The sequence below is a fragment of the Chrysochloris asiatica genome, unplaced genomic scaffold (assembly GCF_000296735.1).
Source record: "Chrysochloris asiatica unplaced genomic scaffold, ChrAsi1.0 scaffold00115, whole genome shotgun sequence".
Lineage (NCBI taxonomy): Eukaryota > Metazoa > Chordata > Mammalia > Afrosoricida > Chrysochloridae > Chrysochloris > Chrysochloris asiatica.
The window spans coordinates 7,479,656-7,505,076 of record NW_006408633.1 but is presented as its reverse complement, the minus strand read 5'-3'; the positions used below and the strand labels follow the sequence as shown (position 1 = coordinate 7,505,076).

The following is a 25,421-nucleotide window of genomic DNA, read 5'->3' as shown; positions in this document are numbered from 1 at the left end:
GCCCAGGATCGGACATTGTTTTGTTCTGCTGTGCATGGGGTCGCTATGAGTCGGTTCCGACTCGATGGCACCTGACAACAACAACAACAACAAGGTCTTCGAAGTCAATAGAATAGATTTTTTGAGTTAGAATTCAAACCCACAGATGACTCCAATAGTTCATTTTCCTTGTTCCCCACCTCTACAGTGCTGTTTTTGCTCACTGCCATAGGAGCCCTGGTGGCACTGTGGGCTAGGTGTTGGGCTGTTAAACAGAAAAGTCAGCGGTTCACATCCACCAGCCACTGTGAGAGAGAAAGATGAGACTCTGCTTCTGTAAAGATCCAGCAGCCTTGGAAACCCTATTGGACAGTTCTACTCTGTCCTATCAGTCACCATAAATCAGAATCGACTCAATGGAAGTGGGTTTGGGTTCTTTTAATTTTTAAATGCCACCAAAGTGCTCATTCATTGCCAGACACTGGCGATAGGAAAAGGAAATTTCTGTATTATTATGAACCTTGAACTTAGTTTTAAAAGCGTGCCAAGTCCAAGGTGCCTCCATGACTGATATTCCTAAAGTAAGCCGAGCTTGTTTTATCCTTCCATTAGGTGTTCCCCTCCTATTGTGCCAGTAGATGTGCAGATAGAAAACTCATCCATGTCGCCGTTTGGAAGACTAGTGGTTCAAAGTTCCATAGACTCCAATGCCTTCAAGCACAATGGCACATTTGAGTGTAAGGCTTACAACGATGTGGGCAAGAACTCTGCCTATTTTAACTTTGCATTTAAAGGTAACAACAAAGGTATATTTCCTTTTAATCCAATTTAAGGGGATGTTTAGGCTCTGTCTGCCATATCAACCATGATTTTAAGCTCATTCCATCCATGGCCATGTCATTTCTGGTAATACCTGCATTGCACTTCTCGGTCATCAAACTTACTATGTTTCATTCTGTACTAGATGATTAATAAATTGTATGCTTTGATCAGTGTAACTTTAACCCTGCTTTAAAAATATATTTTGTGTCTATGTGTTTGTGATTGTATTTTGCCACTTGCTTTTATTAAAAACAGGTATAAAATGCCAGTGGAGGGTTAGAATGACTTTATGGCCAAATAGAACTAGGACATTTAAAAATGTAAATTCAATGTAAAATTTCAGTTATTGAAAATGAGTTATTTTAACACATTTGCAAACACTGTGTCAGAACGTTAACACAGTCTTCTATGAAGGCATGTTAGCAAGCTCTCTCTCTTGAAAATTTGAATCATGGGTGAATTGCTCTTCTGACGTAAGTTAAATGGTCCTTGTGGATGAATTGATGAATTGGTATAACGTTGGATGACAAAGAAAAGGAGCACTTCAGTTTTTAGGGCTTAGTTTTTGTTGTCTTCAATTGGCAAGGACTGGTGCCAAAAGTGGTGTGTTTTCAGTTTTTGAATAATGAGGGAAAGAATCTTACATTGTTCTACATCATTGATTCTTTTTTTTCCAGCTAGAGCAGTGAAAAGAATACTTTAAAGATGTTTTTCTTGGTTGCAAATGAAATTCATGCTCAGGTTAGAAAACGTGGAAATGCAGGAAAGCTTAAAGAAAATATAACCAAAGGAAACTTCTTAAAGTTATCCAAGGCAGGAATTAGGTTCAAGTACAAAGTGAGTTCTCTCTAATGTTGTTTTTCATTGAAAAACAGCATAAAATGATGGTTTCCTTATAGAAATCTCAAGTTCTTTTCCACAATTGCTGTTCTTAAAATTATGTTTTAGTGATTGATTTGAATAACAAAAGTAAGGTGCTAACCAAAGGACCTGAGATTCACACAGCTTTGCATCATGCCATGGGCTTTAAGTGGGGTGGCCGGTGAGGTGAACATGGGGGTGGGGATTGTGGAGATCCAACTCTATAAATAGTGTGTGATTATCCATTTCTCTTTTCTTTCAGAACAAATCCAGTCCCATACCTTGTTCACACCTTTGCTGATTGGTTTTGTGATTGCAGCCAGTATGATGTGCATCATTGTGATCATCCTTACCTACAAATATTTACAGGTAACCTCCGTAGGTTTTCCCCTGAGAGCTGTAATGACTGAAACATTAATCATCAAATGGTAATAGATACCTCTCCTTTTCTCTCCCCCAGAAACCCATGTATGAAGTGCAGTGGAAGGTTGTTGAAGAGATCAATGGGAACAATTATGTTTACATAGACCCAACTCAACTTCCTTATGATCACAAATGGGAGTTTCCCAGAAACAGGCTGAGTTTTGGTCAGTATGAAGCAGGGGCTTTCCGTGTAACCTTTCTATGTACCCATTAACAATGACTTAGGGAACCCCACTCACTTCCTCTCTTTTAAGTCCACCTGAAATCATAAGTGTTTTCTGAGAAATGTCACTGTTCTTGATAGATTTGGATAGAGTGCATTCTGGGGACTCTCTGTAGACAAAGCTGTCTTTATTTCCTTTGTGGAGTTTGGATTTGCACAATGGCTCTTCAGTCGCATCACTGCCTCCACCATGTACCTTGCTGTCTTTCTTATTAAAGGGAAAACCTTGGGTGCTGGAGCTTTTGGGAAAGTTGTCGAGGCTACTGCATACGGCTTGATTAAATCGGATGCAGCCATGACCGTGGCTGTGAAAATGCTCAAACGTAAGTTCTGGCGGGATGTACTGCATGTGCTCAACATCAGCTTGCTAAATTGGTTTTCTTTTGCTAAAATAACATATTTCTAATTTTAGCAAGTGCCCACTTGACAGAACGAGAAGCCCTAATGTCTGAACTCAAAGTCCTGAGTTACCTTGGTAATCATATGAATATTGTGAATCTTCTTGGAGCATGCACTGTTGGAGGTAAAGCCATGTCTAAATTGCCTATTATTAGCAAAAGAGGGGAAATTTTAATACGTTCTGGGAAATACTTGATTAGAAACTCTTTGCGTGATTCTTACCCATGTTATATTATCTCTTGCTGGACACATATTTTTAGAGAGCTATTGTTCTAAGAAGCTCTGGTAGCGTAGTGGTTACGAATCGGGCTGCGAACCTCAAGGTCAGCAGTTCGAAACTACCAGCTGTTCCACAGGAGAAAGATGAGGCTTTCTGCTCCTGTAAAGATTTACAGCCTCAGAAACCTGTACAGGGTTGCTATGAGTCAGTTCCAACTCCACGGCACATAACCACCACCACCACCACCATTGTTCTAAAGGTGTCCTGATGTGGCACTGTAGGATAAGCACTAGCCTGCTAAACACAGGTCGGTAGTTCAAACCCACTAGCCACTTCTTGGAAACCCTATATAGGGTCGTTATGAGTTCGAACCAACTCAGTGGCATTTAACAACAACAACATTGTTCTTAAAGAAGTACAGCAGCTTTGTAGAATAAGCACTGGGCTGCTAGCCATGAGGTCAGTGGTTCAAACCCACCAGCCACTCCAAAGGAGAAAGATTGAGGCTTTCTGTTCCCACAGAGATTGACAAGCCCGGGAAACTATACACGGTCACTATGAATTGGAACTGACTCAATGGCACTTAGCAGCAATAGTTGTTCTTGTCCCTAAATGGGGCAAACAGTTTATATTTAGCTGTTACAAACCTGAAGATTGATGGTTCAAACCACTCTTCAGTATCACAGAAAAAAGGTCTGGCAATCTACTTTGGTGAAGATTACAGCCAAGAAAACCATATAGAGTAGTCTCTACGTTGTCACGTGGGGTCAGCAAGAGTCTTCATTGACTTGTAGGCAGTGGGTTTGGGTTTGTTGCTTAGAATTATTCTTAAAAATATATATTTGAGTTTTATCATTGTAGGTGGGGCATCCCAGGACATACTCTAGTTACTGTTGTATATGCCACCATGAGAATACTGCTCTTCTTCAGCATCCTGTAGCCTGGCGAGATTGCTTTTTTGTCTTGCAAACTATATATTCCTGGATCATATTTTTTGTCACTCAAGGGTTAATGTTCCATTGTATACTGTAATTGACAGTCAGTCTCTGAGCTTCCCAGTGCTCAAACTTATACACCAAATGAGGAAAGCCTTTCACTTCAGTAAAAAGAAATGTCGAATTCTGAAGCACTGGTAGGGCTTCCATCAAGCATTTGTGATGTTTGCTGAAGGCGCTGTGGTCTAAAGGACCAAAGTTGTGTAAAATGGGCCATTCCTTGAGTTCTGGAGAGATTCACTGGCAAGTTGACAGCTTTCTACGATTTCTTCAAACAACACCCCTAAGTGTTGCTTAACCGCATCATGAATTGTTCATGAGCAATTTGTACCTAAATTAATTGGATGCCTATTACCTCTGAGCCGCTGCTGTCGGCATTGGTAACACTCAGGTATTTTTCGACTGGAGTGCTTAGAGAACAGGTGATGCCCTGTCATTGCAGGTTGCTACCTAATTTCCAGTCATGTCTCAGCTGGCTGTTCCATGTGGTTGGTTTTCCCATTATGCACAGTTTGTGCTCTTCATCATTTCCCTAACAGCCTTGCAGAAAGGGCGGGAAGCCCCACTGTAAACAGAAGTGAATTACAGGATTCTTGTAGGAAGCCTGATAATAGTACAATGAAGTCTGAAAGCGTTAACTTCTATCTGCAAAACCAGCAATCATGCCTGGTCCCAAAACACTAACAACTCAGAAGCCCAGGCAAAAAAAGGCATGCTGGGTTAGCTTCACTCTACGTAATAATGCTGCTTTTCCATAAGCAATGTTAATAGATAGAATTGTATTGGCATTAAGCACATCCGAGATTCACGTAAAGCTGAATGTTAATAATGTGAATGCCCTTGGGTGTTTCTGTAAGAGGTCAAATTCTCCATACCTGTCACCCCTTTCTAACCTTGTCTTGTATGCCTGCAGGACCCACCCTGGTCATTACAGAATATTGTTGCTATGGTGATCTTTTGAATTTTTTGAGACGAAAACGTGATTCCTTTATTTGCGCCAAACAGGAAGATCACGCAGAAGCAGCGCTTTATAAGAACCTTCTGCATTCAAAGGAATCGTCTTCATGGTAAGACAGATTTACATAAATAGTGAGCTGTTGACAGGCAGTTCATGGGGCATAAGGGTTTGCAATCAAGGCTGATTCTTTGAGAAATGAGGTACTCTGAGGTGCGAAATCAAAATTATTAAATCATTTAAATGTGATTAACAATTTAGAAAGTTCAAATAGTATTTTTGAAAGATTCTAATAATCTTCAACTTAATTTTTTGCTGGAAAATTAGTTTTTTTAAGACATCATTAGTTTTGCTGTTTTTCATTTTTTCCCCTCAGCTTTAGTTCTGTTCTACTGAATGATTTTTATACCTGTTTCCTTTTCACAGTTCTGTTCTTGTGTGTCATTGCATTTTAGGCTCTTGAGTGTTATACTAGATGCATCTTCACAGTGAGACAATGTTTATTGGGGAAATGCTAAAGCCTGTCAAGTTGTCACAGTAAATTCCTTTAAAGCCTTTAGCAAAATGGCAAAGAGCTCTGAAAAGATCTCTACACGTAGGTTTCTCTCCATCTACCTCTGACTTACTTCTATATACCTTGCTCTTCCTTTATTCCCCACTCGTCATGCTATAAAAAGACAACTGCTCAACCACATCACAACAACAACAAAAAAATCTGTTACTTTATTCTCATCTCTTCTATCATTGATAACATTCTGAAGTTGAATGATGTATAAAGAGCTCCCAGTTCTTTCAAGGAGAATTAGCTTGAGTTTACAAGCAGATTAGAGTTCTCTGGTAAACCTTTCCTGTTGATTCCTTCCAAATGCTGTTAAGACTCACCACTCTCGGAGGGCTTCCCACGTTAACCCAGCCTAACAGAAATCACAATTCTCACCCTCATTCCTTTATGCTTTGTAATTTTCCTGTTGTGTAGTGGACCCTTACACTCCTCTTTGTTCATTCTCTCTTATGTTCTGGGATAGCAGGACTTTGTCCCCTAACCGCTTGCCACCTAGCCACTAAATATTATGGAATAGATAGTCACCTCTTAAGGTGGCACAATAGTTGAGTCCGTAACTGCTAAATGAAAAGTCCAGTGATCCACAGTAGTAAAGACCTGGCATTCTGCTCCTGTAAAGATTTGCAGCTTAGGGAACACTATGGGGCAATTCTACTGTGAATTTTCATGATGATTTGGAATTGACTCGGACCATACACAATTACAGCAGTCACTTCTTAGGAGCCCTGGTGGTGCAACGGTTAAGCTTCTGACCACTAACCAAAGGTCAGACTTTGAAACTACCCAGAGCCTCCACAGAGGAAGACCTGACCATCTGCTCTTGTGAAAATGATAGTTTAGAAAACCCGCCAGGACAGTCCTACTCTGTCACATGACTTTGAAAATCCACTCTATGGGACCTGACAACAGCAATCATTTCTTAAAGCTATTTCCTGTATCCCGAGCTAATGTTTAAAACCCCACATGAAGCTTTAAATTTTTTTTCAATTGTGTAAACCTGAGCAGCTTCAAGTTGTGGTAAACACAGAACAATACCACCTTTTGCCTGTTTCTTCAAAGCATATCCTCTTTGCAGAAAGAAACGATCTGCCTCGCCGTATTTCTGTGATCTGGGCCCACAGATTTTTTTTTTTAACTTTCTGAAATAATGACCTAAATTGTTCAAATTGTGTGGTGTTCCTTGTGCTTCGGGATCCCATATGGGACTGGAACCAGCAGCACATGTTGTCATGGTGTTTCTATGCTAATGAAAAGCAGGAAGTACTAGAAATCTTGAAGAGTCTCCAGCCAAATGTTGCAGATTCAAGAGGTCCAGATGGTTCAGAAAATCATCCAAATTATTGGTGTTTATCTGAACCAAACTCGGTTTTTAAACCTTTTTTCCATCAGTAGCTATATGTTAACAATCATTGCCTTCCCCCGTAACACGTCTCGGAAGTCCTTGTTCTTTATCTTTTATTCATCTTGTCTTGTCTCTTGGGGCTCATTTAGAGAGTTGGAAGGAATGTGGGATCATGTTTTTGACTCTTTTTTCCTGCTAGATCCATAGTGTCAAGCACTAGAGCATTTCTAACACCATTCCCTCGGTTATTGAACATAAAAGAGGCCATACCTAATTCCTGGGGTTGGATCCTAATGTTGAATATTAAAAACGCATATCCTCTAGAATGAAACTTTTGAACACTTCATTGAAACTTGCCACACTTTCTTCAATTAAAAGCAGCCCATTATGGGGGTTTTTGTTTTTTAAAGGGGAGGATGGTGGTGGTGAGGAGATTAAGATTGCCTGATGATGCCTCCCCCTCTCCTACCCCCCTGCCTCATTTCCCATTCTGTTCAGTCATGATGTGGTAACTGTTTTCCGTCTCTCCTAGCAGTGATAGTACTAATGAATACATGGACATGAAACCCGGAGTTTCTTATGTTGTCCCGACCAAAACAGACAAAAGGACATCTGCGAGAATAGGTGGGTGCCAGTCATGCAATGACAATTTCTTTTGCAGAAGATTAAATAGTGCATTTGGTTTGTGCTTGACTACTAACCAGCATTGACAGTTCAAACCCACCCAGCGGCGCTGCAGAAAAAGGATCTGTTATTCTGTTTTCCTAAAGGTTGTTGTTGTTAAGTGCCGTTGAGTCGGTCCCGACTCCTTGAGACACCCTGGGTGGGGTATCTGAGGCTGTACATCTTTGCGGACACAGAAAGCTTCATGTTTCTCCTGCAGAGCAGCTGGTGGGTTCTCACCACAGACATTGTTGTTCGCAATCCAGTGCTTATCATATAGCCAAGAAAATGACATGGAGAATTTCTATTCTGTACCACAAGGGGTCTCCATGAGTCGGAATTGATTTGCTGGCACTGGGTTTGGTTTTGGTGTTTGTAGAATCAAAACTTCTTCCAAGTATAGATCACGTTCTCCTTTAAGACAGGGTGCATATCAGTGGTAGCTTAGGGTTACCAGGAGGTGATGTGTGCTCTCCAGTTGGCTCCAACTCAGAGGGACCATGTATAGGGATTCTGAGGCTATTAATCTATATGGGAGCACAAGGCCTCATCTTTCTCCCACAGAGTGACTGGTAGATTCGAACTGCTGACCTTGTGCGTAGCAGCCCAATGCATAGGCAGCACTCCTTGCAAAGAGGTATATGGGATAAAAAGGTGTGTTTTATATCTGAGTCTCATACTACATAGTTAGGATTTTGATATTCATCTTGTTTATAACTACTGCTGTCTCCTGAGGATTTTGTCACCCAGTCCAGGATGGTAATATTAATGTTGTGATTCAGTATCCACATTTCCTCAACACTGGGGTGATTGGCCTGCGGGTTCACATTAGGTCCATCATTATTAGCCTTGGATGCTATTGTTGCCACTGTCTTTTCTCGAACCTTTAAGGTTTTCAATGCTTAGAAACCCCTGTCTCTTCCCAACAGGCTCCTACATAGAACGAGATGTGACCCCTGCCATCATGGACGATGATGAGTTGGCTCTGGACCTTGAAGACTTGCTGAGCTTTTCCTACCAGGTGGCAAAGGGCATGGCCTTTCTTGCCTCAAAGAATGTGAGTGTAGGAGTATCTATCAGAAGAGTTCTTTTTTATTTTTGCCCCCTCAAATTGGAGCATTTTAGAGCCATAGTTAGAATGCAGAGTGTCATTTTGAAGTGTGGTAACCAAAAGCAGAGGAAATGAAGTTTTTTCATATTCCAACTGCTGTCTCCTTGGAATTCCTGTTCTAATTTACAAGCTTTAAAGTGCAAGTCTGTCTAAATGAGCTGCCCAGGAATATGTTTTATCTGTATTGCATTCATTTAAAACTTTGTAAGCTTTTAGGATATAGGGTCTGTCCTTAGCAAACAGAGAAATCATCATTTTATTCAGCAAAGTGAGAAGGTCCAGGGGCCCTTATGTGATGGTTGTGCTTGGGTAAAGCATTTGTATGGGTGCTGTTGGAGTTAGACCCCAAAAGCTACATGTGTGGTCTATGAAGTGTGGGGAATCGGGAATTAGAACAGCACACATTTGGACAAGGGTGGACTTGGTGAAGTGATGGTTGGAACCAAACAAAGACCATGCTCTCTAGAAGGGTCAGAGGAATTCCCTCGGACATGGGGCTAACAGAATAGGCTCTGATCCTTCAGTGTCATTAGTGACATTTTCGAACAATTACTGAACTAAAAGGGGAGTATAGGGTGGCTGAAATAAAGAGTGTCTTTTCCCCATGTCCTTGGAAGATGTCAAATTGAAGTTTTGGAGACATTTTAGAAATTCTATAAAAGGACATTCAAAGAATTGCCTGCCAAATGAAATTTCAATTTTAAAAACATGATAAGACTATTTATAATGTATTTTCCCATGAATGGAAGCAATCCTGAGATGAAGAAGCGGAAAAAAAAAAAAAAGAAAGGATTTACTAGGAGTTGATTTTCAAAATGACCGTAATAATTAGGGTCCTAACATTGTGAAACCCTGAATTGGATCAATGGCAAAGCATCATTAAAAACAACAACAACAATGTTGATACACAGAAAAATTTAAATGTAAAACAAAAGCAATAGGTTTTCATCATATAAATAGCACTACAGTGTTAAAAATAGTTTTTACTCTTTAAAAATTAAAATGAATTTAAATGGTTTTCTTTTTTCTCCCAACCTAATAGTGCATTCACAGAGACTTGGCAGCCAGAAATATCCTCCTTACTCATGGTCGAATCACAAAAATTTGTGACTTTGGTCTAGCCAGAGACATCAAGAATGACTCTAATTATGTGGTCAAAGGAAACGTGAGTACTCACTCTCTGCTGGATAGTTCAAGGGAAAGATTTTAAGTTGAAATCAAAATTGTTTTCTGATATTTTCATCTTTCATATCATACCTTGCAAAAGTCTGTATTTCTGCAGTCAGATTCTGAGTACTTCAGAAAAATGTGCATAGTATGCTGAACATTACTATAACCAACATTCCCATAATAGAATGCCTAATTCTAATTGTGTAATTATGGGGCATGTGAAGGAAACCGAAATAGCCTTAATTTTCATGATAGCCTCAGAATAGCAATGAACTCAATTCTGCTCAAGTGTAACAAATGTGGACTTGAAGGTCACAGCAGGAGAATTTTTTTTTTTTCTTTTTTGAGATTGACATGCTCTGTAAAAAGTTTTAAATCTAAAGTTAGGCCCAGAATAAGTGATGGAGGTGGTTGGATGGTACCACAGTAGAGAACTATTGTTGTTGTTAAGTGCCTCCAAGTTGGTTCTGACTCATAGCAACCCTGTATAGGGCTTCTGAGGAGTGGTTGGTGAGCTTGAACCGCCAGCCTTGCACCTCAAACTGATCTTGCAGTTGAATGCATTAACCAGCCACACCAGGATTCCAGAGAGCTATTAGATGGGCTCATAAGTAAGATGTTTATAGAACGTTTGTTGTTGCGAAGTGCTGTCGAGTCGGTTCCGACTCATAGCAACCCTGATTTAGGGTTTCTGAGGAATGGCTAGTGAGTTTGAACCACCAACTTTGTGGTTTAAACCAACCTCATGGTCCAGTGCTTATCCTACAGTGCCAGACTGGGATTCCTTATAGAATACAGAGAACTTTATTTCAAAACTTTCTTTCTAAGATTTATTTATATCACTTCCCACTTTCACTATAGACTCAGAGCAAATGCCTGGGCTAGAATGCAGTATCTTCCTGTTTTGAAAACTGGAGAAAATGTGGCACTGTATGTTTCAGTGATTTTGTTTGAAGTGACATAGGCCAGCAAAGGCTGAAACCCAGAGCCCATGATTTCCAGAACAGTCTTCCATTTTCACAGGAGTGCTTGTGGTATAAATGGTTACCCATTCAGCTACTCTGGTAGCGTAGTGGTTACAAATGGGGCTGCGAACCGCAAGGTCTGCAGTTCGAAACTACCAGCTGTTCCGCAGGAGAAAGGTGAGGCTTTCTGCTCCTATAAAGATTTACAGCCTCGGAAACCCTGTCTGTACAGGGTCACTATGAGTCAGAAGCGACTCCACGGCACATAACAACAACATCCTTCAGCTGCTGCAAAGACCATGTGGGAACGATGTCTGACTTCCCCAGGACTTCACAAGGGGGAAAGAGAATTGAACTCAAAATTAGTGCAAGGCTAATTCCTAGGAGGTAGAGACCAGACATGCTTCCACCCTACAACTTTACCTTATTTTGATACCAACCATTCCTTCCTCAGCACTCTCTGCTTCACATCTGGGTTTGATAGTCTATTGTAATGCACACACAGAACCTATAACAGTACTCACGGATATGGAATTTACTAGGAAAGTTAACAGGATACATTTAAGATGCAACAGTTCTCCAATCAGGAACACCTCTTGTCTGCCATACTGTAGCACACCTCACTCTTGTCTTTGACCTCTCAACCATGTGGCCCCTTGACCTTTGCCCTGCTTTGCAAGTGTTGCAAAGCTCTTTTAGCCAGTCTCCTGCCAGTAGACACTACTCAGACACTACTTTTACTCAGTCCATGGGCCGAGAGCCTGCAGCAGCTCCGTCTCTCCATTCCACCGCCTCTGCTGTCTCCATTTTTTCTAGGTAGGGATCTCACGCTCCATTCATGCTCTTCCTTCTTGATGGCCCTGGTATCATCTTTCCTACTTCTGAGATGGCTTCTTATAAAACTAGCTGGGTGGCAGAACTAACCAGTCCCAGCCTTAGAGTCCTGTATACCTTATTTGCATGGAGCTCCTGGTAGCGTAGTGGTTATGAATCGGGCTGCGAGCCGAAAGGTCAGCAGTTCGAAACTACCAGCTGTTCCGTGGGAGAAAGATGAGGCATTCTGCTCCCGTAAAGATTTACAGCCTCGGAAACCCTGTGCAGGGTCGCTATGAGTCAGAACCGACTCCACAGCACACTACAACAACAACAACCCAATACTTTGGGATTTAAGTTGGATAGAAACACCATATTGAGTAAATTCAAGGTACCACAGCAGCTAACTGAAAGGTCAGTGGTGTGAACCCGCCAGTTGGGCTGTGGCTGAAAAGCTCTGGCAGTCTGTTTTGTAAAGATTCCAAAACCACAACCAAACCCATTGCCGCTAAGTCACTTCCAACTCACAGTGGCTCTGTATAGGATTTCTGAGACTGTAAGTCTTTACAGGAGCAGACAGCCTAGTCTTTCTCCCTGTGGAGAGGCTGTTGAGTTTGAACCATGGATCTTTCTGTTAGCGGCTCAAAGCCTAACACACAGTGCCACCAGAGTTCAGCCTAGGAAACCCTAAAAAGCGATTCTCCTCTGTCCTAAGAGAACCAGCTTGACGACTCATAACAGCAACAATCCCATTAGCATGGGATCCATCTAGTCCTGAATATAGATGAGGTAGCTTCAAAAAGTTTGTGCAAAAATGGAATTGAAAGATACTGGAAATTTTCCATGAGCTTTTGGAAGTTCTCTCATATTCTCAGATGCCTGTTTTCCCAGACTCATTTCTCCACCAGATTTCCTTTTGAAAGTGGTGGATATTTGTGTCCCTTGTGAAAATGTAATGTTTTCTCCTCATCGCTGTGGTATCTCTATTGGCAGACTCTACTTGACTTGGTTTTGTAGAAGCATCGCTGGGTTTATCTCCTAACCAAGCCATGCATTTATATAAAAGCTCCTCCAAGGCTAGATTTTGTCATCATGAGCGTTAACAAAACCAACTTTTCTGCCTCCTGATGCAATACTGGACAGAGAAATGAGCAACGGATCAGCATCTAGGCCTATGAATATTGACAAAAGGGCAAGAGGAAGAAGATAATGGTTTTTGAACACAGCCTTGCTGAGTTTGAATCCAGGCTCCATTGTTTCGTGGCTCAGTGCAGTGGCTTGCTCCATACGATAAGCACTGGACTGTGAACCACAGTGTCCATGCTTTGAGCCCACCAGACACTCTCCGGAAGAAAGAGAGGTTTTCTGCTCCTGAAGGATTTAAAACATTGGGAACACTACACAGGGTCTCTATGAGTCGGAACCCACTGGATGGTACTTAATAACTAAAGCAAAAATTGTACTACATGGAAAAATCACTTGAATCTCGGGTCTTCCTCATCTTGAGAATGATACTACCACTACCTTATAAAATGCTTGTGAGGATTAAATAAATGAGTTCATACAATATAACCAGTGTTTCGGACAACGTATGGCATATTACAGCTAATACATACCTGATGCTTATCATTCCTACTATTTTTTTATAGATAACATATTTGAAATTTAAATAAATCATGGTGATGGTTGTACCTTAACTTCTTATTGGCTTGTTATTGCTTAGTAATATTAGTTAGAAATCAGAAGGGTGAGTTAGGCCACTCCTGATTTCCAGGTTGTGAACTTCAACTCAGACCATTTGAATGAGCCAATCACAGAAATCACTTGTGCCTGACAAGCTGGGTAAGGAGAATTGATGGGACAAATATGAAACAAGGAGATGCGTACATTAGTGGACCCACATTTACATGGTGGCCATTTCAAGTCTCCTTGTGTCTGACTGTCTGGAAGTTTTTCTATTCCACATGGCTTCCTTGTCATTGCAATACCATGGCCCCTTTCCTGGCAAAGTAAAGTCTGGGGACCTTTTGTTCAGAATATGGTTTTATAAAGGCATAAAATCAAATGCATAGCAATTACAAGGAAATCAATTAAATTCAAATACAGCTATCAAAATATTAAAAAGTAACTTTGTGATTTAGCAGTATCTCAGCTTCAACATCACACAGTATAACAGGATCTAAGTGTGCTTCGGAAAACTACCCTAATTTCAAAGTAGATAGTTTTGGGTATCTACTAAAATAACTTCTAAGATTAGAAACAAAATTGTTTTCACAGTTTTAAATCCCAAATGGATGAAGGGAAGGATTAAGAGATTTAGTTTTATATATATATATATATGTAGTATATTAGGATCCAGGAATCCAGATTACTGGAAGAATTGCCAGGGTAAAGATTAGCTCCACATTTGACAGAAAGTAAGGATGTGAGCTTCAGCTGTTGACTAAGCCGAGACTCGGCCTCTAACCATCAGTATGGTCATCAGCAACTCAACGCCTACTGAGTGTTTGCTTTTTCAGATACTAGTGAGCCAGGCAGTCCTACGTGACGCACTTTTACCCACATGATCTCATTTAACCCATTAAACAGTTCATGAAAGTGGAGATGCTTCCTGTTTTACTGAGGCTAAATTACACATATGGAAGTGGTTTTACCAGTGTTGTACTACTAGTAAGGAATAGTTTAGTTTGCATCTGATCAAACCAAACTAGTTGCCATTAAAACCCTATGGAACACAGTTCTACTTATGGCAACCTTGTGTGTGTCAGAGTAGAATTGTGCTCCAGAGTGTTTACAATGGCTGTGTTACAAAAGTAGATTGTCAAATCTTTCTTCCACAGAGCCTCTGGGTGGGCTCAAATCTCCAACCTTCCAGTTAGCAGCTGAGCATGTTAACCATTTGCACCACCAAGGGACCCAAACCCAAAATCAAATCCACTTCTGTTGAGTCAATTCCCACACAGTGGCCCTATAGAACACAGTAGAACTGCCCCATAGGGTTTCAGAGATTGTCAATTAGAACTGCTGACTCTGCAGTTATGGCCTAATGCTTAACCCACTGCTCCATCAGGGTCCCTTTAGCACATGACAGGAACCCCAAAATAAAAGCAGATACCTAAGAGCAACAAGCTCAGGCTGATTTATAGAAGTTCCATGAAGTACTTGGGGACCTGCTCCTTACTTTCCCTGTGCGTAACCCTCAGCTTCATGCTCCAAGATGACCAGCTCATAGCCAGTCATATTTAGAAGGCAGGATAGATGAAGGGACACCGAAGAAAGAGAACAAAAGGCAAGCGCTGGTTACATTCTCCTAAAAACTACCATATTTCACTTAGAATTTGGTGACCCAACTTAGTCACCTGGCCACATTTGGCTACAGAGGAGGCTGGGAAATATTCTTACTGTAGACAGCCATGTTTCTTCTATTAAAGGACAAGGGAGAAATTGACATTCATTGGCAACTAACCAATCTCTGTTTTACTCCAGGCCGATGGTGAAGTTAGGATTGCAATCCCTGTCGATCTGTGATGGAATTCTGTACTTCATCTCCATATTATACTGATGTACCCATTTTTAAAATGTGAATAATAAAATTATAAGCCATTTATTCTGAGGGTGATTGGCATTGTCCGAGGTCCTAGGATATAAAGGTCTTTATGAGAAGACCCACCCCCATGCCTCAGCAGGTTGCAGCATCTTTAAGTGTATTTTTCACTCAGTAGTTGAGCTTCTTAATTAACATTGTTGAATCTCTTGTGTTGTCATTACAGGCTCGACTGCCTGTGAAGTGGATGGCCCCTGAAAGCATTTTCAACTGTGTGTACACATTTGAAAGTGATGTCTGGTCCTATGGGATTTTCCTGTGGGAGCTGTTCTCTTTAGGTAAAATGATTCTTGCCCAAGGCACCTTGATTAGACTCCACGCGTCATCTTGAGGTTTTGCCTGCTTGTGATTAACACAGATTTGCACTCTGTCTGTGCCTTAGGAAGCAGCCCCTACCCTGGAATGCCAGTCGACTCTAAGTTCTACAAGATGATCAAGGAGGGTTTCCGGATGTTCAGTCCTGAGCACGCTCCTGCTGAAATGTAAGGGCCAAGAAACGTGTCCTTAAGAGATTATTCCCCCTTATACTTTTCTTTTTAAAAACAGAAAGTCAGATATCAAGGGTTGGCATGGGCACAGTTTGAAATATCACCTGATGCCTTTTTATTGCATACCCTGGTCAAGTGTCATTTCTGTCACTTATTTTCATAATCTTTTGTCACTAAAAGTACAGAGAGCCTCAGTGACATTTCATGTATACCTGTAACAATTCCTGTGCAGCGGATTCTAACCAATCTCTGTTTTACTCAATGCAGATGGTGGAGTTACGATGACCTCATGTAGGTCAGTGTAGAACTGTACTCCATAGGCTTTTCCATGGCTGAGTTTTTGGCTTGCCATACCTTATTTTTTTTTTTTTTCTTTCCTTTTCCTGAGGCATGTCTGGGTGGACTTGAACCTCCAACCTTTCCCTTAGCAGCTGAGTACTTTGGCTGTTTTCACTTGAACCATTTCCATTTCATACATTATTGTTGTTGTTAAGTGCCACCAAGTCAGTTCTGACTCATAGCAACCCTAAATAGAGTTTCCCAGGAGCTACTAGTGAATTTGAACTGCCGATTTTGCAGTGCAAACCAATCATGTGGTCCAGTGTTTATCCTATGGCACCACACCAGAACCCCATACATATATTTGATGTCTCGGTCATTTCTTACTCAGTCCAGTTGCAGAGCCCTGGAGTTACTATGAAACAGTTGCAGCAGAAGACGATAAAGGGCATTGGGTGCATGCAGTTAACGGCCCTCATTTTGCAGGTATGACATCATGAAGGCTTGCTGGGATGCTGATCCCCTAAAGAGGCCAACCTTCAAGCAGATGGTTCAGCTCATTGAGAAGCAGATTTCCAATAGCACCAGCACCAGTGCCAATCATGTGAGTACATGAAACCCACAGAGGGAAACCCCCTCTTCTCCTGTTCCAGGTGTGTCCCTCATCCCAAGCTCTGGGGGTATGCCCTGACCTCCCCTATCTGTTCTTTCCTTGGCTTAGGTACTAAATTAGGCTTCAGGTGAAGAAAAAAGGCAATAGAAACAAGTTCTCTCTGCCCAAACCCCACTGGAGTGAGTGAAGCAGTGTGCGAGATGAAGAGAGTGAGGGTGCTTTGCACTCAGAAGTGTGGCAGTAGGAGTTTCTGTAAGGGTTAGCTGAGTTACCTCCCCTACCCCATTTAAATATTCCTTCTCACTTGCCAGAGCCATCCACTCTCAGGAAGGTTGGGTGGATCCGAACTAGAATATACACACCGAAAAGACAGCTTGTTACTGCAGTGAAGTAAGCCTTCCCTTCAAACAAGCATAGTCAGAAATGTCAGGGTGCACTCATGCCCATGAGCTGTAGATAATGGGGAGAGTTGTTTGAAGTTGGGAAGAATCCTCCCAGTGATTTTTGTGGGGGATGAAAAGTCAAATCCACTCTTTCCTCTCCTGCTTTTTTAGGAAGAATTAGGGATCTTCACTTTTTCACTCCCATTATTTTAAAGCTGCCTTTTTTTTTGTCCTTTCTGGATTGTGCGCTTGAAGCTATATTTTCTTCTTTTTTTAGCAGCCCATGACTGGTATTTCTGGGTGTCAAAGCACATTTCAAATTAAACAGTATTTTCCATTTGAGCGCTCTGATTCTCAATGTTAGGCCTCTGGAAGGGCCACAAAGTTCTCAGCAGATTACTTCTGCAGTTGGATTATAGTTGACTGTAAAGATTATATATAAACCGTTTAAACAAGTTAGGTAGTGCTTGTTTCCAGAGGTCTCCCGGTAGAAGAGCTAGGTAAGGTCTGAACACTCTCTGTTTTGAAATTATGGTGAAAACATACCAAAATACCTACCAACACAACTACCTCTACAGTAATTACTCAGTGGTATTGATTACATTTTTCTGTTTTTTAATACTTGGAATCAAATTGTCATCTGAAATTCATCAGCAATTTTTTTTTTTTACCTTACTCCTATGGAACCTTGGTAGTGTAATGGTTACACATTGGGCTGCTGGCCTCAAGGTCAGCACGATGAATCTACCAATCACTGCATGAGAGAGAGATGAAACTTTCTGCTCCCATAAAGATTTACTGCCTCAGAAACCCTATACAGGGTCGCTATGGTCAGGACTGGCTCCTCAGCATGGCACACCACACCACACCACACCACACCACACCACACCACACCACACCACACCACACCAACACCATTCATAGAAAACACCTGTTTCTTTTGTTTTATTTTCCTTCCCCCTTGATTACATGTTTCGTATGAGGCCATCATTACTTTCTTATCTAAAACCACCATTGACATAAATGCCATACCCGGCCCCCCGCAAAAAAAAAAAAAAAAAAAAAAAAAAACCTCCCCTTTCCCCCCTCTTACCCTTGGTAACCAATTATTGTTTTTAGTTTCTAAGTGTTTGTGTTAAGTGCTGTTGAGTTAATTCTGACTCATAGCGACCCTTATAGGATTTCCAAGGAGCAGCTGGTAGATTTCAGCTGCCAACCTTGTGGTTTGCAGTCTAGTGTCTATAGATTTGTTTATTTCATGTAAGCGAGAAAATAACAGTCTTTTCCTTTTGCAAGCACTTATATTGCGTAGCAGGATGTTTGCAAGGTTCATCCGTGAGACATGAGCATTTTTTGGCTATCCCTTCTGTGTCATCAGACCTTGGGAACAGTAAGAAGTAAAACAAAGCTTGTATTTTGCTTTGTTAAATCAGTTAATCGGTTGTTAAGAACAGGGGGTTTGTACATAACCTAGGTGCCCAAAAAAACATAACCGATTGAACAAAGCAAAACTGATCAATTGGACCAGTTGTTTGGGATTCTGAAGGTGCAAGTGTACCATTGTTGTTACGTTCATTATCAGAAATGCTGACTTGACTGTGTACTTGTTTTCCTCAGATATATTTCAATTTTGCAAACCCCAGCCCCATCCCCGCTGACCATTCAGTTCGAATCAACTCAGTCGGCAGCAGTGCTTCTTCCACCCAACCTCTGCTTGTGCATGAAGACGTCTGAGACTGAATATGTGTCTGGGGGTCTCGCCAACCAGGATGGATCTCCATTCTTTCACCTTCCATAGTTGTTACTCTATTTTACTTCGACTTTCATCCAGTCCCGCCTTTATGAGCACAATCTAGGCCCAGTGATCTTTACTGTCAGCCACCGTCCCATTCCAAGGGTTGAAACTGCATATATTCCCCATGGTAAGGTAGTCCAGTAAACAAAAACATTCTGATTGGGAAGATGGGATGGACCAGACACACTGGAGTTCTTTTATTTAAATCAATGCTAGCAATCCCATTTGGCCTTTGTGATCATTCCCAATGATGTAATGGTGCCACAAGATTAGAAGATGAGACCTTAAGCCCCTTTATGTGGAAAATAGAACGTTTTTGCAACAAAAGGCAGAAACCTCTGAACATCTGGGCTTACACAAACTAGTGCTTTTTGCTGGGAATGAGACATGGGCCATGAAATCATGCTCCCTGAGCACAAATAGAGACACGCTGCTGTGAACTATTGCCTTGAGTTTTTGTGCTACCGGCCTGATTTTGAAATAGAGCTTGCTATAAAGGAGTTGAATTGGAGAGAAGGCCTCCCCAGCTAGCATTTGTATATACTCATCTATAAAAATTATATGTTCATACTTTACAGGTGGGGGTGGTGGTGGAATCTGCAAGGTTTGGTTTCTATACACAATCCTGCCACTGGGTCCACTATGTGTAGGCATCAGTTAGAGCCTTAACATGTTTGAAGGAAACAGCTCTTTTTTTTTATTTTTTTAAGGAAAAAGCATAACTACCAAGCAAAGTCTTGAACATTCTCTGGTTTGGTTAATAAACTTGCTCTGAAGATTCTCCAGAGCAAGCCCACCAGCTTTAGAATGGCATTATTCTCTGTGGATTTGATGCTGTTAGATAAAGTTACTGATTTTACTGCATGGTTCCAGCAGTAATGAGAAAACAGTGCTGTCTAAGTTTGGATTCCTAGGCAGCAGGAAAAAACATTTTGATTTAGCCTTCTTTACAGGCATGCCCTGGACATTGGGCCAGTATATTTAGAAATGTGTGTGGGTGTGTGTGTGTGCGTGTTGACACATATTTTTTGGGTATTTCCCTAAGTCCAAGAGGGTCTGTTAGTGCCCAAGAAGTAACTTGGCTTTCATTCGTACTGATCTTGTTTCTCTTCACATAGCTTTCTGGAAGAGCCTACCAAAAGCTTTCATTGAAGAATATAGGAAGCAGAGTGCTTGTCTCAAGCACCTACTTAGTTTCAATCCACTTGCACTTGAATCTGTTACTTATACTCAACATACTGTTCCCTAGACTTTAGTAATGCTAGTGTTTCACGGACACATATTTAAATTTTACCCTTTAGGCCATAGCTGAATATTATTCTTGTGGCTTACCTTTACAAAAAAAAAAAAATCACAGCCCAACTGTAGGAAGTAAATGTTTACATGGTCAAGTTGCCCTGTTTGTCTTGCAAGAACCAGGTATGCGGTCTTCATGGTTCTCCCGTCTTTGTCCCTTAGACTACATGTCGGGAACCGTGACTATAGATCTGGAGATATAACCATTTGCACTGGAGAATATACTCTGGTACCTTTCCAAAGTTATCAGGTTTTGGAGTTGTGTTGTCATGTAAGAGATGGTTGCTGTCTGCCATTCTTTGTCTGAACAATTCCTTTGCATTTCTATAGATGTTGATAGTAATAAAAGTGGTTGTTAATTATAGATGTCTAGGTATTTCAGAGGCACTTCACTGAAAGTTCGCCTTGGATATCTTGAAAGTTTATATTTTTATAACTTTTTTTTCTTTTTATTTACATTGGATGTTTCTTTGCCGTGGCTTAATGTTGGAAATTATTCTGTGGCTTTTTTTTTTCTTTCAAATAATTGAAATGTAGCAATAATGTCCTTTGAATATTTCCAAGCCCATGAGTCCCTGAAAATATTTTTTATATATATACAGTAACTTTATGTGTAAATATGTAAGCGGTGCAAGTTTAAAGGCTATCTGTGTCCCATGTGTTTGTTTTTTTTTCTCCCCTGATATGTTTGTTCAATTGTTGACAGTTCTGAAGAGTTCTAATAAAAATGTAAATATATAAATCATATGGATTCTTTTGGATTGTTTTGTTAATGGAATTCAGATTTAAAGTATATTCATCCTGAGATTGTTGTTATTAAGTGCCATAGTCCTCTTCTAAGGAGCCACTGGTGAGTTTGAACCACTGACCTTGTAGTTCCACACCAGAACTCCAGATGTCAGCAAGTTTGAAACTTTGTATGTGCTCACTTTGGCAGCACATATTCTAAAGTTAGAATGATACAGAGAAGGTTAGCCTAGCCCCTCGACTCGTCGGAGTCCACAGACACTAATTGAAAGAGATGTTATGTTGTGGAGATTACATTCAATGACAAGAAACAATGTGTGTGAATTGTTGAATGGAAAACGGGTTTATACGTCTAACCTGCACCCAAAATATTAAAATAAAAACTTAATATGTATGAAATAGATGTCCTTGGGTTTTGCAAACACTTAATTTTTCCGTGAAATAGGTGTCCCTGGGTTGTTTAAACACTTAATTTTTCCACTACTAACTGAAAAGTTGGATCTCTGGTAGCGTAATGGTTACAAATCGTAGTGGTTACGAATCGGGCTGTGAACCTCAAGGTCAGCAGTTTCAAAACTACCAGCTGTTCTGCAAGAGAAAGATGAGGCTTTCTGCTCCTGTAAAGATTTACAGCCTTGGTTGCTATGAGTCAGAACTGACTGCATGGCACAAAACAACAACAACTGAAAGGTTGGAAATTTGAGTCCACCCAGATGTATCTCTGAAGAAAGTCCTAGTGATCTACTTTTGAAAACTCAGCTATCGAACACTATGGAACACAGTTCTACTTTAACACACATGGGATTCACCATGAGTTGGAGTCTTGTTAACAGCTATTGTTGTTAAGTGCTGTCAAATTGTTTTCGACTCGTAGTGACCCTACATAGGGTTTCTGAGGAGCGGCTGGTGGGCTTGAACTGCCAACTTTGTGGCTCAAACTGCCCATGTGGTCCAGTGCATTATACTGCAGCACCACACCAGGACTGTCACATATAGCACATCTACAAGACTGTCAGATCCCAGGATTTATTAACTTGCAGTTTCCACAGACAGTAAGAATTTGCAGTGCCTTATATTTTCTCACCATTTTTAAACCCAAGGTCTCTATTTAAATCAAAATATAAGCAAAGGAAACATTTTGGGAATTTTACACATTGCCATGATTATTATTAAGAAACCCTGGTGGTTCAAACAGTTAAAGCACTTGGCTGCTAACCCAAAGGTTAGTGGTTCAAACCTATACAGCTGCTTCATGGGAGAAAGATCTGGCAAACTGTTTTCATAAATATTAGAGTGAAAGCCCACTGGGACAGTTCAACTCTATAACACATGGGTCGCCATGAGTCCAAAAGTTGTCCAGCAGCTAACAACAATGATGATTTGCTGGCTCATCTGAAATGACCATTCTTTGTTGGCAAAATAATTTATGTTGTTCAATCAAATTGGACATGTTTCCTCTTAAAAGAGTGCTTTAAGAGTGAGTATGAATAGTAAACAAATGTACAAGGTTGACAGCAGGAATCTCAGTAAAGTGGTTTGTGTTTTTTTAACTTGGGATTTGAAGAGACATGATTCCATCACGAGACCTTTATGCTCCATCCTTCAATCCTTAGTTTTGCTTGCTTCTGGATTAGAGTTCAGATCCATCGTGTGCTTGGAGCTGGGTGCCTTGCTGCTGTTTCTCCACTATCGGTGGCTAGAACATCCTATGTGACCAGGAGATACGGACCAGACCAGGGAAACTTTCAGAAAGCCTGAGAGTTTTTTCCAGCTTGAAATGAAGAACCATCCTGAACCACTCCATCCTACTGAGAATATGTTGGCACACAAGAGACTTGACTTTCAGTCTTGGCTTCTTTCTTCATGAGAGGGGATGGCTATTAAAAGGAAAGGGTGAAGGTTGGCCCGTGATGAACAAATTTATTTCCAATCAGAGGGCAATTGTGAGGTCAGCAGTGTCAATACTACATGGAGAACAGACCCACAGTGCATCAGGAGATTTCCATTAACAAAACCCACATGAATAAATACTAACTGATGATGAGACAAAGATGTCCTTTCTGAATGTTCAGTGGCATCTAGCTTTCTTCATATATGTGAAATCTCTCTTGAGTTGTAAGCAGTCAATAGGCCTCTGTATTGGTCTGTAGCTATTCCCCTAACTAAGGACCTCTGGTAGCATAGTGGTTACGAATTGGGCTGTGAACCACAAGGTCAGCAGTTTGAAACTACCAGCTGTTCCGAGGGTGAAAGATGAGGCTTTCTGCTCCCGTAAAGATTTACAGCCTCGGAAACCCTGTACAGGATCGCTATGAGTTAGAACCGATTCCCAGGCACATAACCAATCAATTCCCATTACTGGTCCACTGGTAAAGAGCAAATATTGGTGGTGTTGTTGTTGTTGTTAAGTGCCGTCAAGTCGGTTCCGACCCATAGCGACCCTGTACAGGGTTTCCGAGGGTGTAAATCTTTACGGGAGTAGAAAGCCTGATCTTTCTCCCGGAGCAGCTGGTAGTTTCGAACCGCTGACCTTAAGGTTCACAGCCTGATTCGTAATCGGGTTCAAACTGGGTTTAAATTCTGGGACCAATCCTGCCTCCACCACATTATAAATATGTGAGACTAGACAGATTAGCTTTTGAAACCTCAGTTCCATAAAAAATAATACCCTTGTTCCTGTGTCTAACACACAATTAATACACAAAGATGACTAACTTACCCATGGCCTAATAGCCTTCATGAAGATGGAGGAAGATGGCGCCTATGATGCCATTAGTCCATTGTTACCCCATATGGAACTATACGGTCAAGCATCTCACATTTAATTACCTAATAGAGGCAGACAATGCTAGTTTGCTGTGAAAATTTGAGTTTGCTTTTGTTGTTAAGTGTCGTCGAATCAGTTCTGACTCATAGCAACCCTACATAGGGTTTCTGAGGTGAGTTTGAACCACTGATCTTGCGGTTTACATGGATCTTGTGGTCTAGTGTTTACCCTATAGCACCAGAGAACTTTTATTAAAATTCCAACTTCAGGTAGAAATTCAAGGCACTCTATGTTCTTGTTCTGACCGTCCCTACAGGGTTTCCTGTGTCATACCCTCCACTAGCTGCCTTCAGTCAACTTCACTCATGGCAACCTCATTCCCGTGAATACACCCCACACTTTCCTCCTTTCAGTCTCAGGCTTGATGCTGTCTATTCTCTCTCAAGAAGACCCCAGATCTTTCAAGACCAGCCTGAGAATTTCACTTGGAACCTGCTTCTGACTTCCCAGGACACTCAAAATCGACTCTCCCTTATACCATAAATATTTTGGTTCTCGTTTTGTCTCCTTGCCGTCCTCACTATGTTGTTGAGTGCCACCTAGTCTGTAGTGACTACTCATAGTGACACTCTCTAGTGTTTCCAAGGAGTGACTGATGGATTTGGCCCACCGCCAACCTTCTGGCTAGTAACCCAGTGCTTATCATACAGCATTACTTTAGAACACCCATCTTCACTGGATCAAGACTTTATATGAATTAACATAAAATTCCTATACTTCATAGTTGTCATTGAGTCTCACTGATTATTTACTTGTTAAATATATAATTATCTAGAACTTGTTAAATATATAATTATCTAGAACCTTAACAACCCAAAATGTTGCAAGAAGGGAAGATATGCATAAGTTTTCATAGCAGTACATGACACCAGAATTTAAATTCACATCTAAATCCACCAAGATGGCAAATACTTACTTTTCTAATGCAAGCGTTTTTCCTTCCAGATCCATGCAGACATTACTCATCTATCACAGAACAGTAATCTGTTCCATTGAGCCAAGGTGCCTCAGAGTTCTCAGCTGATGTAAATCAATTGGAGTTAGCCTAAAGAGAAACTTGCCCTTTGTCCTTTAAGGATGACCAAAGTGCCATTTTCTTGAAGTGAAGGTGTCTCCATCTAACAGTCTCCTGAAATTGCTAGAGCAGTGCTAATGTAGTTGTGTGGTTAGGTGCCATTGAGTCAGTACCGACTCATAGCGAGCCTATGCACAACAGAACACAACACTGCCAGTCCTGGCCCAACCTCACAGTCGCTGCTATGCTTGAGCCCATTGCTGCTGCCACTGTGCCAATCCATCTTACTAGGGGTCTTCTTCCTTTTTTTCTCTGACCCTCCACCTTACCAAACATGATATCCTTCTACAGTGACTGGGCCCTCCTGACAATATGTCCAAAGTATGAGAGGCAAAGTCTGGTCATGTTGGCCTCTAAGGAGCACTCTGATTATATGTCTTCCAACACAGATCTGTTTGTTCTTTTGTTAGTCCATGGTTCTTTTAATATTATCTCCCAACACCATAACTCAAATGCATCAATTCTTCTATGGGCTTCCTTAATTTCACATACATACGTATTTATTGAAAATAATATGGCTTGAGTCAGATACACCTTAGGACTTGAATTCTTGCTCTTGAACACTTTAAAGAGGTCTTGTGCAACAGGTTTGCCTAATGCAATACATTGTTTGATTTCTTGGCTGCTGCTTCAATGATTGTTGATCTGAGCAAAATGAAGCCTTTGACAAAACTTCACTATTTTCTTCATTTATATGGATGCTATTTATTGGTCCAGTGATGAGGATTTTTGTTTTCTTGTCAATGAGAGGCAACCTACACTGAAGATTCTGGTATTTGATCTTCATCAGTAAGTATTTTAAGACATCTTC

At 41.0% G+C, this 25,421-nt stretch overlaps 1 protein-coding gene across 2 annotated transcripts in view; it reads left to right on the top strand.

The window, feature by feature from the left end:
- Positions 1 to 18,604, top strand: part of KIT (v-kit Hardy-Zuckerman 4 feline sarcoma viral oncogene homolog) — a 136,376-nt gene extending 117,772 nt beyond the window's left edge. The window contains exons 9-21 of one of the 2 annotated variants that reach the window (XM_006868058.1): positions 592 to 773; positions 1,925 to 2,031; positions 2,123 to 2,249; positions 2,527 to 2,631; positions 2,721 to 2,831; positions 4,836 to 4,989; positions 7,314 to 7,405; positions 8,374 to 8,501; positions 9,598 to 9,720; positions 15,274 to 15,385; positions 15,490 to 15,589; positions 16,361 to 16,478; positions 18,488 to 18,604. In XM_006868058.1, coding sequence (XP_006868120.1) covers positions 592 to 773; positions 1,925 to 2,031; positions 2,123 to 2,249; positions 2,527 to 2,631; positions 2,721 to 2,831; positions 4,836 to 4,989; positions 7,314 to 7,405; positions 8,374 to 8,501; positions 9,598 to 9,720; positions 15,274 to 15,385; positions 15,490 to 15,589; positions 16,361 to 16,478; positions 18,488 to 18,604 — 1,576 coding nt within the window. Of the gene's footprint in view, positions 1 to 591; positions 786 to 1,924; positions 2,032 to 2,122; positions 2,250 to 2,526; positions 2,632 to 2,720; positions 2,832 to 4,835; positions 4,990 to 7,313; positions 7,406 to 8,373; positions 8,502 to 9,597; positions 9,721 to 15,273; positions 15,386 to 15,489; positions 15,590 to 16,360; positions 16,479 to 18,487 lie in introns of both variants that reach the window. The other variant, XM_006868057.1, reaches the window with a different exon arrangement.
- Positions 18,605 to 25,421: the final 6,817 nt, after the last annotated feature.